Source organism: Phyllostomus discolor, chromosome 11 (genome assembly GCF_004126475.2).
Source record: "Phyllostomus discolor isolate MPI-MPIP mPhyDis1 chromosome 11, mPhyDis1.pri.v3, whole genome shotgun sequence".
In the NCBI taxonomy this organism is placed as follows: Eukaryota; Metazoa; Chordata; class Mammalia; order Chiroptera; family Phyllostomidae; genus Phyllostomus; species Phyllostomus discolor.
In genome coordinates, this window is record NC_040913.2 from 1,719,166 (window position 1) to 1,736,776 (window position 17,611).

General features: G+C 56.3%; 1 protein-coding gene across 4 annotated transcripts in view; it reads left to right on the plus strand.

Annotated features, from left to right (window-relative positions):
* The window catches only part of DCLK1 (doublecortin like kinase 1), a 217,366-nt gene that overhangs the window by 163,063 nt on the left and 36,692 nt on the right, over positions 1-17,611 (plus strand). For all 4 annotated transcript variants that reach the window (XM_036011189.1, XM_028526505.2, XM_036011191.1 and 1 more), the window contains 3 exons: positions 829-886; positions 1,386-1,505; positions 5,667-5,813. In XM_036011189.1, coding sequence (XP_035867082.1) covers positions 829-886; positions 1,386-1,505; positions 5,667-5,813 — 325 coding nt within the window. The remainder of the gene's footprint in view (positions 1-828; positions 887-1,385; positions 1,506-5,666; positions 5,814-17,611) is intronic.

The window sequence follows — 17,611 nt, forward strand, 5'->3', positions numbered from 1 at the left end:
CTGCGCGGTGTCCTCTGGTGGTGCACATGCGGTGGCCGCCACCACAGTCTTGGTTGTGCAGCTGGGAAAGCTCTTTACTGGCGACCATGTGGCCAAACCTCCCCCCACCATGCGTCACGGAGGTGGGGCAGGGTTGGTGGGGGTCTGTGGGAACCAGGGACCCCAAAAGCTCCTGCTTGTGTGGCCTCTACTGCCCCGTGGCTTTGGAGGGTGAGTTGACTTCACTGTCATCTCCGTTGCACTTCTATGGCAAGGGGCAGCCATCGCCCGAGAGGCCGCAGGACGCCCGGGTGACGGTTGTGTCCCTGTCTGCACCACAAGCACGTCGGCCGTGGGCTCTCTGGCCAGCCTCAGAGGCTAGCACCCGGAACCCACGTCTGTAGAGTACAAGCTGCTCCTCAGGGCTTCCGGCAAGACCGTGCATGTGGCCCACTCAGGAAACGGCCACAGCCACCCTCCCAGGAGCTCGAACCTCCGAGAGTCTGGGAGGAGGAGGGGCAGGAACGCACAGCCGTCTCAGGCCCCGGCCACCACGGGGCAGGAGCCATGTGGGCCCCCCAGCAGGAGCCACGGGGGCCGGGAGGAGAGCGGTGGTGTCGGGACGGGTGTGGTCCCGCAGGCCACTCCCTGTGTTTCCACACGAGCGTGCGTGCCGTCTCCACACTTGCTCGGTCCCTGAGCGTTACCTGCTTCTTGGGAAAAAAGAGTCATTCACGAAACATGTACACCATGGGGCAAGGCCTGCGGGATAGGCGAGGCATCCTTAACTACAGGATTCACTGTATCTCAAATTAAGTTTATGAAAACAATTTTTTCTTCTCATTGCAGGTCGACGGCTAGGGAGTACGCTCTGAAAATTATCAAGAAAAGCAAATGTCGAGGCAAAGTACGTGTGAGGTGTACCCCGGGAAAGCGCAGGGCGGGGTGGAAAGAAAGGCAGGAGCGAGCCCCCCAGCAAACACAGACGCTGGGTCCCAGCGGCTGCCTTGGGCGGGACGGGGGTCCCAGACCAGCTAGACTTTCCTTTACAAACGGTCCTGGGACAAAGTGGTCTGGAATGATGGGGTGTGTTTTCCCTCCTCCCCCTTATTTGCTCGTTTGGCTGCTTTCTCCCATTACTCCTGCGATCTCAGGCTCCGTTCCCTGCTCCCACATGCGCTCGCAGTGGGTGCGATAAGTTCTGAAATCGCCAGTATCGTCTACGGACCGTCCACACCCGTGGGCCCACCTGTGCGACCCAAATGGCAGAGCCTGAGAAACGCCCCTTGTGTTTCGGCCCCCCCCACCGCCGTGTGCCCCTCCCTCAGCCTTCATGTGGCCCCTGTCGCTCCCCTGCGGGGCGAGCGCTCGGGCGAGCCTGCTGAGACCGCTCTCGCCCCGGGCAGGAGCACATGATCCAGAACGAGGTGTCCATCCTGCGGAGGGTGAAGCACCCCAACATCGTCCTGCTGATCGAAGAGATGGACGTGCCTACGGAGCTGTACCTGGTCATGGAGCTGGTGAAGGTGGGCGTCTCGGGGAAGAGGGGCGGGCCCCCACGGGGCCCCGCCCTGCACTGTCCCGGGCGACAGACGCGGCACCGTGTTCTCCCTCCGGTGTGCGGCCCCCCCTCCGCGGGCACCGGTGTCATGGTTGCCGAAGCGCATCAGTGTGGTGTTAGGGCCACACTGCAGAGTCCACGTCCCCAGCCTTGACCTAATAGCTCCCCGACCTTGACCTTGGGGTGCCCCTCTGTGCCTCAGTCCTCTCGTGTGTGCCCGCCCAGGGGCGACACAGTGTGGGCAGCGGAGGAGCGGCTGGCACCGGTCGGTGGGACACAGGAAGTGCTGGTGCCGATCCGGCCGAGGTCGCTGTTGTCCCAGCGGAGACCGCTCACTCCCGGGAACCGTGTCCTCTTCCCGTCCAAACGAGCCTAAGTGTCGGGTCACCGATCTGCCGGGAGAACGGCACAGTCCCTGTTGTTCTCGCGCCTGCGCGTCCCGTTGGCCTGATGACGGTGCACGTGACGGCCGTTCGGCCTCAGGGCGTCATCGGTCAGTCCCACCGCCTCCTGCGTCCGCTGCGGGTGCCGCCGGGGAGGCCTGGACCCGCCCTCGGGCTGGGGCAGGGACCAGCACTGCCCACGACGGGGCCCTTTTTTTGTCTTATCCTCACCCAAGGACATGCTTATTGGTTTTAGAGAGGGAGGAAGCGGGGGGAGAGAGGGAGAGAAACATCAATTGGTTGCCTCTCGCACGCACCCTGACTGGGGACCGAACCTGTGGCAGAGCATGTGCCCCGACTGGGGGTCAAACTGGCGACCTTGCCCACTGAGCCACACCCGCCAGGGCTGGGGTTTCCTCTTGTAAGGATTTAAGACAAGCAAAGCATTCCATAAACTCACCTGGGACCTTGTAGAAAGCTGGTCATTCTAGGGCCTTTAAGCTTGCGTTGTTCGAAGTTGCTTTACTTCCGATCTGTTGGTGTCATTTTCAACTTAGTGGTTGTTTGTATTTATAGTGGAGACTTTTTTTTTTACTTCAGGTGACCACTCATTTCTTTCAGATTAGTGGGGGCGTGTGTGCAGGGACACAGGGTCCCCGGCCTGTCTGAGGCCGGGGGGATGGACGTGGGGAGGGGTACTCCGGCAACGAAAGGGTCATCTCCCGAGTCAGGAGACGTGGGTGTCAGCGCCGTATCACCATACAAAGTGTGGTGGTTACCAACGGTGTGCGTTATACTGTCTCTAGTGCCCAGGATAGAATTTTTTAAAATTATAATACTATTTTTTAAAGGTTTTATTTACTTATTTTTAGAGAGAGAGGAAGGGAGGGAGAAAGAGAGGGAGAGAAACATCCAAGGGAGGTTGCCTCTCTCACGCCCCCTACTGGGGACCTGGCCCTCAAGGATAGCGTGTTTCCAGTGATGCTGATTTTGAGCCCACGCCTCGGCACCACCCCCGCCGCCCCTGTGACCCAGTGGTCAGCTCCCTGCCCGGGAGTCTCAGAAGGCTGAGGCCAAGTTCAGGTTGGAGGGGAGACCTGCACGGGGCCCAGGCTCAGCAGCTCAGAACACAGCGGCGGGGAGACTCGGTCCGCCCGTCCCAGGCCGCGTCTGCCGACCACGGCTAAGGGCAGCTAAGGAAGTCCTCGTGCCACTGAGCGGGCGTGGCGAATTTCCTCTAGGTGACCGACAGAGTGTCCCCAGGCCAGGGAGTGTCCACAGAGCCCAGCGTGGGGCCGCCAGGCCCCGCCCCTCAGTGCAGCCTGACCCAGAGCCGCGGGGAGGCCAGGTCTGGGAGGGAAGGCGTGGCCCGGAAGGTGCCCATTGTCCCCCCCCCCCGCCCCCCGAGCGATTTCGCTGGGGCCGCGCTTCTCAAAGCCCGAGGGTCCCGCGCCGTGCCCAGGAGCGCCTGCAGCGACAGGACACGCCAGGCCGGCTCGGTGGAATACGGAATACGGGGAGGAACCGTGATTACAGCCTAATCCCGTGACTGTTCAGGACGGGACCTGAGACCCTGGCCTGCAGCAGGGCGCCCGTGCACACGAGGAGGGTAGACCCGGTTGGGGAGCAGCCTTGGGAACTGAGCACGGACTCCCGGAAAGGAGCTCTGACAAGGACAGGCTGGGCCACAGAGTGGCGGGGGCTGGTCTGGGGGCCAGGGTCACAGAGGGGCAGGTAGCAGCAGGAGACTCGAGGTTGGACGAGGCAGAAGGAAGTGCGGGGGCCGGACGTGCGGAGCCGTGGGACAGACGGCTGGCTCCTCCAGGAGATACAGGAGACGCACACCCACACGCTGCCGCGTGGGAAGGAGACAGTCAGTATGGGGGGTGCCGCGGGCATGGAGCCTCAGAGGCAGGGCAGGCTGTCAGCCAACCCAGCAACCCGGGATGAAGCCACAGAACGAACATCCACTCCCCCACCCCGTCCACCCCCCTGGGACGGGAGGGCCTGGGGAACGGGCCCCACACGCCCTGAGGGAGGGGCTGGCTGGCTTTGGAGCTGCTGCTCTGTGGAGGGAGCAGAGGGATGAGGCCCGGAGCCCGGATGCCTGGGGCAAGGCCAGGGGCTTGCCACCTGCCCTCGACAGCCCCGCACACGTCCCACCACAGAGGGGGGCTGTCCACACAGACCGAGGTGGGGATCCCGCCGCCCCGGGGTGAGCCCCTGAGCTCCTGCACAGCGGCGTCGGCTTTGAGAAGGATGGGCAGTCCAGAGAGAAGGGGTTCGTTCCAAAAATGGCTGTCGGTGCTTCAGCAGCTGGGGACCCCTGTGGACGGTGGGTGGGGGCCTGCTGAATGGGGACCACGCAGGGCAAAGGTCAGGCCACGCAGGGACTGGGAAATTGTCAGCCTAGTTAACAAGAAAAGTCACGTTGCCACCACCCCAGGGAGCCGACGAAGCAGCCGTGTACCGTGCTCAGCTGCGGGACAGGTGCGCTGTCTGACAGGAGAAGGATGCAGACGCTGTTCCCTGGTCAGACCCATGTTTTCCGACTCAGTTCAAATGCACAGAACTGAGAGGGGAGTGTGGGTCACTCTGTTTCACCGAATAACCGTAGGTCAGCAGAGAACACGGCGGACAGAAGTTCAGGTGGATGCAAGGGGAGACTCCCCCAAAACCCGGAATTATCTTCTGGAGGGTGGGCCCCTTGCAGGACAGGCTTCCTCCGCTAGGGGAGCGTTCTAAGAACCCATCTGAATCCGTGTGCCAGCTGGCGTTGTTGTGAGAGGCTGTGTTCTGTTCCAGCAAATTTCTTTGGTAGACACTTTCAACGCATTTGCCCGTTTCAAGATGGGTGATTTGGGAGCGCACCTGCCCACCCCAGACTGAGTGTTCAGCAGTTTAAGACCAAAAAAAAGGCATGACCCCCAGGCCCCACCCTCCCTATTCCCCGGTCTCGTCCCGGGGAATAAGAAAAAGAGTTCCCAAGGGAAGCGTTCTGCCGATGTGGACGAGGTGAGACAAAAAACGGCAGAGGCATGAAAAGGCACCGACATCGATGAGTTCCAACACATTTGGGCGGTGGGGGGAGTCTCGATGTGCGTTTTGCATCAGATGGGGAGCACTTTGAGGGTGACTGACGTTTAAACGTGTGAGGATAAATGCACGATTTTTATAAATACATTCTGGGCTTTTGGGGGGTCCCCCCTCATAATGGTTCCAGGAAACCTCCTTTGAAATTCCTCTCCCCTCCTCCCTCTCTCTCTCACCTTGGAAATGGCAGTTTCTGGTCCTTTTCTCTGCTTCTTCCAGAGGAACGCACTATCGAAAAAGGAAACACCATCCCCCCCCAGAGGGCGAAGGGAGTGGGGGGTGTGGATTTCCCAGGGCAGGAGGCTGCCCTCCTTTGCATTGTTCCCTGTTCCGCACTGCTAGGGGTTGGGGTGAGGCACCTACCACATGCCGCAGGGACACCCGAATGTCACAAGGCCTCCGCCCCCCGCTGGCTGGGGCCTGGGGGCAGAGACCCTCACCAGCTCCTCCCTTGGGGAGCTGGAGGGACACTCCTGCCCTGGCAGGGCACTCGGTCAGGTCGCCGGGCCTCGGAGCGGAAAGGGGCGGGGAGGCCCGGGGCACACGAAGGCCCTGCTCGGGCCGGCCCCCTGTCCCGAGAGCCTGTGGGTCCCTCCTCGGGCAGCGCCCAGGGACAAGCGCTGACCCGCCGCCTGCCGGTCTCTCCCCAGGGAGGAGACCTGTTTGACGCCATCACGTCCACGAACAAGTACACGGAGCGCGACGCCAGTGGGATGCTCTACAACCTGGCCAGCGCCGTCAAGTACCTGCACAGCCTCAACATCGTGCACCGCGACATCAAGCCCGAGAACCTGCTGGTGAGGGACGCGCGCCCCGCCCCGCCCCCGGGGCCTGGGGGCCGCAGCGGCTGGAGGGGGGGCGGGGTGGGGGGGCAGGGACCGCGTCCGTCGAGTTTCTGGTCTGTTTTCTCCGCGTTCTTCAAACGCAGTGTCTCGCAGGCCAGCCCTCAGCTGGCCTCGGGGAGCGGGCGGGCACCGGGCCCGTCCCGCTGCTGCGTGAGATCACTGCGCCGCCGGGGTCACGGGCCTGTTAGCGCAGGAAACCCGCGGCGGGGCACGCCCCCCGAACTTGGGGCGCGGCAGGGTGTCCAGCCTCTGGCGCCTCCGGGACACCCTGGGAAAGGAAGGGTTGTCTGGGGCCCCACAGCAAATACACACACACACTCATGAAAACTGATGAGCAAAAACAAGACTTGAAGTAAGTTGACGATGGTGCGCTGGGCCGAACTCACAGGCATCCTGGGCCGGAGCGCCCGGTGGGCCACGGGCTGGACCCCCTGGTGGGGCTTTGGCCGGTGCTGAGGGCTAGGCCAAGGGCTGAGACCAACATCTGTTTGCACACGTGTTATTTATCAGCAACACTTTTCTAGGAAGTTTTGCTTAGGAAAAAAAAAGGAAGCCCATTTTGTTTCTCTTACTCTCCCAAATTTATATCCCGACAATGCAGGGGCGGGCAAAAGTGGGGTCACAGCTGTTTGCGTGGGAAAGAATATAATCACTAACCAGCAGTAATGCGAGAATTAAGTCTGTGTTCCGAGCACTCGAGGGCGGCCCCACGGTCTGCCCCACCCCCACCCCCGCCCCCGTGTGGTCTGAAGGCTAAGAGAATAAATCCCATGAGCATGCAAGTGACCGCGACGAAGACTGAGTGTAAACACCAGAGCCGTTCTGACCCCTCTGGCAGCTGTTTGGCTGGCGTCTCGCGAGCCCTCCCCGCCCCCACTCCGGGAGGAATGGAGAGTTCGCCCTGGGAGCAGATGGGCACAGTCTGCGAGCCCGTGGGGGAGGGGAAGGAACCCTGGACGGAACTGAGTGAGGGGCAGACGGGCATCGGAGCGCCGTCCCTGGCGAGCGTGGCAGCAACAAATTGTGCTGGCTGTTGGGGCTGGAATTTTAACAGATCAACTCAGTTTCCCCCCCAGGATGGTATTCTCCCCCTCCCCCCCTTACCCACCCCTGAGAGCCCGCACGATGCGTGACTATTAGCTCGTGCCTCTCTGCAGAAATCTGGGAATCGAGGGTCCTCTTTCTGAAGCGGCGTGTCTCCGAGGGTGGTCTAGAGATCCCCCTGCATCAGAATCACTCCCAGATGCCTGTGAAAAACACAGATTTCTGAGCCTCCTGCAGCCCTCTGGAGCCGGCCCCCCGGTGACGGGCAGGTGTGCGTGGCAGCAGGCTGTCCCACACGGTCCGTGTCCACACGGTCTGAGAGCAGAGGGGCAGCCCAAGGCTGGGTCCGCAGTCAAGGCCGACGGGACCGGCTGTGACGCAGAACCTTCCGGGTGTTCTCCATCGGGTCGGGCTAAGGGCTCCATACTCACCGCCTCAGTGAATGCCCACGAGAACCAAATGGGGGTAACTTCCACTGCTGTGCCAGGTGACCGGTGAGGAATCGGGGTGCCTGGGGGCTCCCAGACAGCTCCCACGGGGCGGAGCCCTCCTCTGCCCCCTCCGGGGCCCAGGCTTGAACGGCTGGACTGCGTCAGGCTGGGCACAGAGTGGTTGATGCTGTGGGAGCTGCGCGCCAGGTGCCGTGCCGGGGAAGAGAGGCGCACGGCCTCAGGGAGGTGACATCCGAGGAGGGAACACAGGCACTTAACAAACAAATACGCAAGCAATTCATTGATTCGTTAATGCAGTGACGTCAGTCATCTGGTAGATACCGGCTTGTGGAGGCAGCCGAGGTCAGAGGAGGCCGCCTGACCCCCCTGCACCCCGGATTCCGCGGGGGCCCCTCCGCGGAGCTGCCCTGCAAATGGCAGCCACTCCGTACCGTCTGCGATCCTCCTTCCTGAATCACGTGGGGCCCTCTCGGGGGACAGACTCACAACCGGGCCTTTGTTCGAAAACTTCTCTGAGCTCCTAGAAGGCACCGTTGGAAAAGTCAAGTTTCGGTTTCCTTCCTCCCGTCGCCGTCAGCCTTGCTTCCCCGCGGAGCGCGCCGCTTCCGTGAGCGCGTGGGGGAGGGGATGGTGCGGTGCTCGCCCGCCACTCCAGTTCGCCGCTGCACCTTCAGGTTCATGCGCATTCGAGCGTATTTTAAACGGCTGGAAAAGAAAAAAGTTCTTTCCTCTTTCTTTTCTAATCTGAGAGTGTGAAATAGGTGTAGGTACCTGAGTGCGCAGGGACACACAGTGCACCATGCAGTCATTCGGGACCTCAGCGCACGCGCACGCGCACGAGAAACCGGAGTCAGTCCACTTCCCCCGCGTGAGAATTTCCTGCTCTAGGGGAGTGCGAACGAAGGGTTGGCGATGAGGTTTGGGGTAAAACAGGTGGGGGCGTGGGATAAGTTTAACAAAATTAGGACGACATCCCCACGACATCCCCACGGCACTCGAGACCTCTGCTAATTTCCCACTGTGGTAACCTGCACGGGAACAGAGGGAACCGCCCTGGGAGGTGCCCACTCCCCTGCGCAGGACTCCGAGTCAGACGCCCACAGGGTCAAAGCCAAGGGCTTCGCTCTTCCTGGGGCTCCTCTTCTGACCTTGAACGAGTTCCTCGACTCCTGCGAGCCTCCCTCAAGGGGACTTTATGAAGATAAAAAGAAAGCACGCAACTATAAGCTCCCTTCCTTTTTATCCCCCTTTTACTTGTAATAAAAATTAAATTATGCCTAAAAGTAAAACTTTAACAATAAAACTCCTATATTATACAAATTATCTCTTATCATTCTGGACATGGATTTTAAAATTGACTATTTGCCGTGCATGGATTTGCTCTATCATGGCAAAACATAGAGCTAAACACTATTTTTGAAAAATATTATAATAAATTGAGTATAAAGATTTTTACTTTCATTTATTGATTTACTTATTTTTAGAGAGAGGAAAAGGGAGGGAGAGAAACATCAATGTGTGGTTGCCTCTCATGCACCCACTACTGGGGACCTGGCCCACAACCCAGGCCTGTGCCCTGACTGGGAATTGAACCAGCAACTCTTTGGTTCACAGGCCAGCGCTCAATCTACTGAGCCACACCAGCCAGGGCTAATATAAAAATTTTTTAATCTATTTTCTTATTATAGGGTAATTCACCAAATAACTAAGAAGGTCTCACTGCACAGTTTGCACTGCTGTTCTATTGAGGGGCCTCAAAAAAACTTATAATTTTTTAGTTTACTAACAAGATTTTTGCTAGTTAAGTATTTGTTATAGCTAGCCAAGTATTATTTATAAGTGATAAGTCAGCTCTAGATTTCATTTGATGTCATGTGGCTGTGTATACAGAACAACTTCAGAATTTTCCATCTTTACTTCTTATAGGACAATATAAAAACATTATAGTTTGGCCGGGAGGGTCTATTGTGATCATAGGAATGATTTATTCAAGTCCAAGTATATGGCGAGGTCAATGCATTGTAATAAGATATTTGATTTGCAGTGATGTTTCCAGCCACATTTTAGGTAAAAATTGGGAACTGAGGCAATGTCAATATCTTTTACAATTTTATTATTGTATCATGACTAAGTTTTTTTTTACACAAGCTGATTATGCTGAAGATTTTATGTGGCATATTTTGCTCTGTAGGCTGGATTTGAGGAGGTTGTGGCTGATCTGAAAGATGCAAATACACTCTTTTCTTTTTTTACTTTTAAACTGAAAGTAAGTTTAATTTTATATTTTATATAAAATTAACAAAATTTATATTAATTTTATACTTAATACAAGTTTTATATCAAACATCAAAATTTATATTTATATAAAATTAATTACAATTTTATATTTTAAGTCTAATTTATTGATTATGCTATTACAGTTGTTCCAGTTTTTTTCTCCCCTTATTCCCCCTCTGCCCTGGGCTCCTCCCTGACACCCAGCATTCCCCCCTTAGTTCATGTCCACGGGTTGTACGTATAAGTTCTTCAGCTTCTCCTTTCTCTATATTATTCTTAACCTTCCCGTGCCTATTTTCTATCTACCATTTATGCTTCTTATTCCCTGTACCCTCCCCTCCAATCTTCCCCTTCCCACACCCCCGCTGATAACCCTCCAGGTGATCTCTATTTCTGTGATTCTGCTCCTGTTCTAGTTGTTTATGTAGGTTTTGTTATTGTGTTTTAGGTCCAGTTGTTGCTAGTTGTGAGTTTGTTGTCGTTGTACTGTCCATCTTTTTGATATTCTTCTATTTCTTCGATAAGTCCCTTTAACATTTCATGTCCTTCCATTCTAAATGACAACTTTGCGGGACAGAGCCATCTTGGATGGAGGTCCTTGCCTTTCATGACTTGGAATACTTCTGTCCAGCCCCTCCTTGCCTGCAAAGCTTTTTTTTGTTTGTTTTGTTTTGTTTTGTTTTTGAGAAATCAGCTGATAGTCTTATAGAAACTCCTTTGTAAGTAATTGTTTCCTTTCCTCTTGCTGCTTTTAAGACTCTCTCCTTAGGTTCACTATTTCCTTCCCTTCCCTGTTGGTCCCCTGTACATTTCCCTTTATTTCGCCTTGCACAGCCTGCATTTCCTCCTTCGTTCTGCGGTGGAACTCAGCCACTTCTGTGAGCATCCCGATTACCGACGCTTGGGACTCTGCTTCTGACAGACTGGCTCGCTCTCCATCGCTGAGCTGTATTTTTTCTGGAGCTTTGATCTGTCCTTTCGTTTGGGCCATGTTTCTCTGTCCTGTTGCACCTGTTGCGCAGTGAGGGGTGGAGCCCTAGGCGTTGGCCAGGGCAGGGCAGCCCTCCTTGCTGTGTCCTGGCGCTGCCTGTGGGGGAGGGTCCGAGAGGGAACAGTGCCGAGAGCTGGCTCCACTCCAGCCCCACTTTCTGTCACTTCCCCCGGCTTCCCATAAGCAGATTGGGCCCTTTCAGGCACTGATTCCCAGGTGGGTGGGTTTGTGTGCGTGCTGGGATCCCACGGTTCTCTCCAGCAAACTCTCCTGTGAGGCCGGGAGTCTCTCCCGCCTTCGCAACCCCCACAGGTTTTTACGGCCAGAGGTTCTGAGTCTTCGGTTTCCCAGCCCACCACCTTGCTGAGGGTCCTCTCCGCCCCCTGCCCCTCCCTGCCCCTCCTACCAGTCTGGATGAATGTTTCTTTAACTCCTTGGTTGTTGGAGTTCCACGCAGGTTGATTTTCTGGCAGTTCTGGTTGTTTACTGGTTTTAAATTGGTCGCTACCCTTCTTTTGGTTGTGCGAGGAAATGAAGCGTTTCTACCTAGGCCTGCACCTTGGCCAGAACTGAACAAGCTCTTTTCTCACCTATTGCTGCATATGCCAGGCGCACAGGCTCAAGGTCATGCATGACTAGCTGTGTGTGTTTGCAGCGTTTCTAATTCCTTTCCACACCCCAGTGCACACCAGGAATGAGTGTGTCTCTCTGATCTGTGTGACCCGCACCGTCAGTAAGTTTCTGGGCCGTGTGACCTGTGCAGGGTTTTCCTGGTTGTGTGGATGAGGGACAGGCGGGGAGAGGGCGGGTGAGGTTGCATGAGAACGTGACTGAGTGGAACTTCCTCCCGAGCTAGAGGACAGGCCCAAGGTGGCCCGCCCCAGTCCTCCCTCGGCCCACCCTCCACGGAGGACTCGGGCCCTAGCCTGACCCCCCCTGAATGGGAAGAGAAAGAACGGTGTTTCCCAGCTGCACTGACACCCGGACCGCAGCGTGTGTGTGCGTGTGCACACGTGCGTGCGTGGTAGTTTATGACTAAAAGGAACCTTTTGCTTTTTTCCAAACAACAACAACAAAAAGACACAAAAACTAAGATCAACTGCCTTCAGTTCCCACGGGTCACCACTAGATGGCAGGCTTGTAGCCTTGGCAGCAAAACCCACCAGATCACAGGTACTCCTCCCAGGGAGCTGGGGGAGGGGCCTCTAACCCCTGAGGGCAGACACCCCTTCCTGAGGAAAGTGACGGTCTTCACTGGTAAAAAAATATAACTTGCATCAGCGATGTTTAATGAGATTCCAGAAATAAACCCAGTACTGCTCTTGAGACAGGAAAGTCTGTGTGCAGCAGCCACGCCGCTCTTGGGCAGAAACCTTGCCTCGAACCCGCCAGGCCTGCTCCTGGCGGCCCATGAGGAGTGGCCTGCACCGCTCCCACCCTCGCCTGCAGGACAGGGGTTGCGTCCTGTTTGCCCGAGTAGGTCTCGCTCCGGCTCCTCCTAATTTCCAGGGCACACCCACGCCGAGGTCAGAAAACGGCAGCTAGCCTCCTGCCCAAATCCCCTCCCAGCATCCCGGAATAAATCCGTTCTGGGACAGGGTGGTGGGCTCGTTCCTGGGCCGGCACAGCACGTCCGGGCCCACACAGGGGGCACTCACCGGTCGCAGCGAGGAACTCGAGCCAGCAGGGTCGTCTCATGGACCGGCCCAAGGCAAGGGGCCGGCGTGTCCCCAGGGTCTGTACTGGCTCTGCCCCGACTGGCGTCAGCCAGTCCGAGGAAGTAAAGGGGTGTCACGTCCAGGGACAGAATTAAGGTCCAAAACCGTCTTTAGCTCCATGAAGGCCGGAAACCTGTAAGGTGGAAGTCACCCAGGGATAAACAGGAACCCTCGGGGACTGAGTCGAGTGGGTGTGGTCGTCTGGGTGGTCGCCACGGGAAAGCAGTCGTGGGAACAGGTGGCTGGGCCCGGTCAGAGGTTCGTGGGCGGGTGTACGTTCCGTGTGAGTCTCAGCGCGACCCGAGGACTGAAGACACGGATGCGCCCTTGGACTCCCGAGCCCCGGTGGTGTCACCATCAGGAGAGGGTGCTGCCCGCTCCCACCGCTTGGCGCTGCGGCGAGGGACCGGAACACCGCGTCAGGGGCCCGGAGGGTAGCCCAGGGGAGGGACGGACGGAGGAGAGTGTGGTGGTGCTCCTCAGGCACGTGCGTGCGTGCAAGGCTGCCCAGTGGGAGACAGGGAAGGTCAGGGCGGTGGAGGATCCACTGCAAAACCAGATGCATATGAGAGAGAGCAAGACAGCTGTGGGAGCCCGTCCTTCCCAGTGTCAGCAAGCGCTACGTCCAGGTGCCAAGGAGATGGGCGAACATAAGTCCTTTCCTGTATAGCGCTCTGTCTTCCGTAGTCCTCCTGCGGCGCCATATCGGTGTTACTTGTGAGACAAAAAGGTAATGACATTGTTTAAGGTGGCAGTGACGCCCCCTCCCCACAGCTGTGGGGCTCACGCCCGGGATCACGCCGGAGCTCGCAGAGCCCAGGATGCACGTGCTTCGGGCATCCCCCTGCGGCCCCGCCCAGAGCCGCCCCCTGGGCAGCGGCCTGACCCTGTGACCGTGAGGGCGAGAAGCAGGTCTCCTGCCGCTCACACCCACTCTCGTCTCCCCGGACGCCTCTAGGGTGACCCTCTGAGACACTCTTCATGTGTCCTTCTGATGTCAGTCGGTACCTCTCTTCAGGCTTCTTTCGGACTCCTCTGCATTTCATTATTTTCTTTAGCATTTGATTTCCTAAAAATTGTACATTTAATGTTTTTTAAAATATACTGGGTTTTTTAAAAGATTTTATTTATTTATTTTTAGAGAGGGAAGGGAGGGAGAGAGAGAGAGAGAAACATCAATGTGCAGTTGCTGGGGGCTGTGGCCTGCAACCCAGGCATGTACCCTGACTGGGAATCAAACCTGCGATAACTTTGGTTCACAGCCCACACTCAATCCACTGAGCTACACCAGCCAGGGCTGTTTTTTTTCTAATAATTCATTTTTTTTCTGTAGGAGATTTAATTCTAAGGTATGTGCGTCATAAAGGACATTTTGCTAAATAATTCCCTGTGTAGATGTTTTTATATGGGGTCCGGCACAAATAACAATCCTTTTTTTATTACAAAATATTTTATTACAAAATCATAAGCATGTGATTCTCTAACATAACAATGTCACACTCCAGAACACCATGTGACATTTTAGGTGATGTGTTCAAACTGCTGTCCATCTCATGCGAGGTGTTCACGTACCCTGCCAGCCACACTCACGCAGGCCCGACTTCCACTGGACCCTGTCTTTTAGTCCTTAAAGACTGAAGGTTTGCATTTAGCCTGTTTCCCTTAGAAGCACCAAGGCCGTCTACTGGGGTGGAGAAAACCAGGGTCTTGTTAAAGAACCAAATTTGTGAACAAGTAAATTCACGGTGGTTTTTTTTTACTGTGGCTTTGTTGATTTCATGCCACTTTGGCTCAGTTTTATTTGGTGAAATGATTCTTAGTACTTACTGAGCTCCTCTGTGAAAACTAGTTCCGTGGCTACTAGTGAGTCATTAGGCAGTGTTTCAACGGGGTTAGCCTTGAACTCCCAGCCGGATGGAGACCCGTGGGCCCTGGCCCCTCTGTTCCATGAGCCCGGTCTAGTCCTCTGTGACAGGCATCACAGACCCAGTGGCCGGGGTTGGGTTATCTGTGAACTTTCCTATTCTTTTATGGCCACGGGCTGCATGGTATGATCCGTGTGAACTCTTTCATTTTTGTCAAAGAACTTCTCCAAATGGTGTCCGTTGCTAATCCGTGGGAAATCAGACGTACACCCAAAGAGCTACTGTTCAGTAAGTGACGGCGACCGCAAAACCCCAGATAAAGGAGGAAGAAGCACAGATGAAATGCGTCTTTAGGAAGGAAAACCCTTGTGCGAAACACCAGTGTGCCCAGGCTGTGACACCTGACCTTTCGCTCTGCCCACGGTCGGCAGATCATGCCTGCCTCCGGCGTCTAATTGGACGCCTTTTCATAATTGTTGCCGTTTAACACATTTAGTCTGTCAAACCACGCGACGTCTTTATGGCCACATAACCAACCCCGGAGAACAGCTCCTCCGACTGGAGCCATCTGCGGCGAACACCAGAGCGGCTCGCGAAACGCCGGCAGCCTTGATGGTACCTAATAGGATGCATATGGCAGCCCCCCATTACGTGTGGCTGCATTCAATTAGTGCGGTGCAATTACACAGTTTTATTGCTTAGTTAACCCAGCGAAAGCACTACACACTGGGTAATTTGCACTAATCCTCGTCTCTTTAATAGCCCCTCGGAGTTTAAAATGGGGGGGGACATCGATTGTAGGCCAAGGGCCTGGGACGGACGTTCAGTCACATCTCGTGTCGTTGTGACGATGCTCTGATGGATGATGAATGCCCCACGCCTCCCGCGTGAGTCGCGTGTTATCAAGGCTTTGCAACACAGCCCCGTACAGAGTCCTCCGTACGCCGGGGCGCCGCTTGCGTGCACAGGCCGCCCACATGTCCGCGGAGGCCTTTGCTGTGCTTTTGGACACACGGCCCGGCTGAGGCGACGCCGGGGGGACCCGGGGCAGAGTCGATTCCGGGGGGCTAATAAGCCAAGGGCTCAGCATCTTAAACGCGAACTTGTTAGAAGCTTTTCCTACTCCTACGTTTTAATTAAAAACTTGGTTCAAAGTGGATTTATAGCTTCCAGTTAGGAAGAGACTTTCGGGAGATGATTTCTCAAGAGTGTGTGTGTGTTTGAAGCAGACAGATTAGCCATCCGACATTTACACAGAGGTTTTTATTTTAAGATTTTATTTATTTATTTTCAGAGAAGGAAGGGAGGGAGATAGAGAGAAACATCAATGTGTGGTTGCTGGGGGTCATGGCCTGCAACCCAGGCATGTACCCTGACTGGGAATCGAACCTTCGACACTTTGGTTTGCAGCCAGAGCTCAATCCACTGAGCTACGCCAGCCAGGGCCTCACAGAATTTTAATTATGTTGTCGGACGCCCTCCCTGGCGCCCCTCGGTGGCTGGTGCAGGGAGAGAGGAGGGCGAGCCCGGATGCTGAGGGCCCACCCAGGTGGGAGCGGGCCCCTGGCACCCACCAGGAGGGGCCTCGCCCGTCGGAGGAGGAGGGGAGACCCCCAGTGTGCTCTCCCGCACCCGCCTCCCAAGGAGTTGACAGAGGAAAGCCCCAGCACCCTGGCCTCCGGCCCTGCCGACGGTCAGTGAGCTATGAACAGAATCCCAGCCCGGGGGCCTGGATGTGTGTTCGCCTGCGACAACACTCCTGCTGAAGCGTTCCTCACGCACGTGCGTCTCCACACGGCTTCAGTCACACAGCGCGGGCCTCTGGCTCTCGCGGTCTCTCTCGGGTGTCACCGCACCCTCCCCACGTCCACGGGAGTTCTGTCCCCGTTTCCGAAGCAGCCAAGCGGGGCGTGGCAGACACGGTCGAAGGGAGGGAAAAACCAGATCAGAACAACAGGTTCTAGGTACTTTATTATTTCAATGGTATTGGTTCATGTAAGAAATATTGTTACTTTTAGGTGATCCTCATTTTCGTTATTTCGGGTAGGTTTCTTGGTGCTTTTTGTCTGAGTTATGGAAACTTGGAGTTCTTGTTCAGCACTATTAATAAAACTGGCATACGGCTTTATGTAAGACAGACTTCCTATCGAAGTGGAGGTGTTCCAAACCAGAACCTGGCTTCCTGTGCAAGAATCGCACGGTTATGTTTAGAACTCAAGTGGGCCTTGTGGCTGCTCGGCCAGCACCTGCTCGTGTCCAGCTTTGAATCAAGTCCGGTGATTACGGAGAGTGTGGTTAGGAACCGCCCCCCCCCCCCCCCCCCCCGCGCGGTTCCTGTGTAAATGGAGCTGTGAATGCTGAAACCTTCGCAACCTCACAAAACACTCACCGTGAGCATTTGGACCTCGCCGAACACCAGAGAAAGAGATTACCTGGCGTGTTAGAAAGGTGTTCGGTAACAAATTGGAATTAAGGAAGTAAACGGCCAGGCTCCTTCTGGGAAACAGCCCTAATGATGATCGACTCCATGTCTCCCTCTTGGATTTCCTCCCCACGAGACTCACCGGCTTGTTAGCTGGGCGGCCGGAGCGGCTGGCGCGTGCTCAGGCGACCGTTGGGGACTCTGTCCTTTGCAGCTCTGACACCGTCAAGTTCGTCCCTCCAATCCCTCCGACTTGTGTGGGCTTGCCAGGGCCGGACAGCTGCTCTGTCCAAGCGGGAGGGTGCTGTCCACCCCAGAGGACAGCTGTCTGCGAGGGACCTGTGGCGTCCCCACCCTGACAACCTGAGTGCAGGGCAGCCCACGCCCGGCCGCGGGCAGCCCCAAGGGAGAGACTCCGTGCTCAGAGTGAGGAGCTCAGAGACAAGTAACAGACTGTTTTTCCGCCCAGAAAAGACGCAGCCCCTCTGGGGAGGAGGGTCTGCCCGACTCTGCCGGAACAGTTAGATCCGAGCGGTCGCCTCGAACGCGGCGGATCGGCTGGCCAGACACCCGCACGGAGGCTGCCGTGCAGTGAGAAGTCCGTCCAGTCTTCTGAGGGCAGGCGGGCGCGGTGTGGGCCGTAGCAAGTGGGCCTGGCCACAGCTTGGTCAGTGGGGTGGGGGAGGAGCACAGGGCCACGCCCCGTCGGAAGAAGGATTCCGCTGCGTTGGGTTGGCCAAAAAGTCCGTTACGTTCTTCCCGTAAAAGAAAAGACATTTTTCATCTTCACCCATAACTTTACTGATTTGAGTATGTTGAGTGTGTCGGCTGTTTCCTGCTATTTCCTTCTGGTGGGCAGAGGCCGGGGGTGCGGCTGAGCACCCTCCAGTGCACCAGACAGCCCCACAGCAGAGGGTGACTCGGCCACGGTGTCAGTAGCAACGAGAAAGTGCACAGACCACGTCTGACAGGTTCGATCCG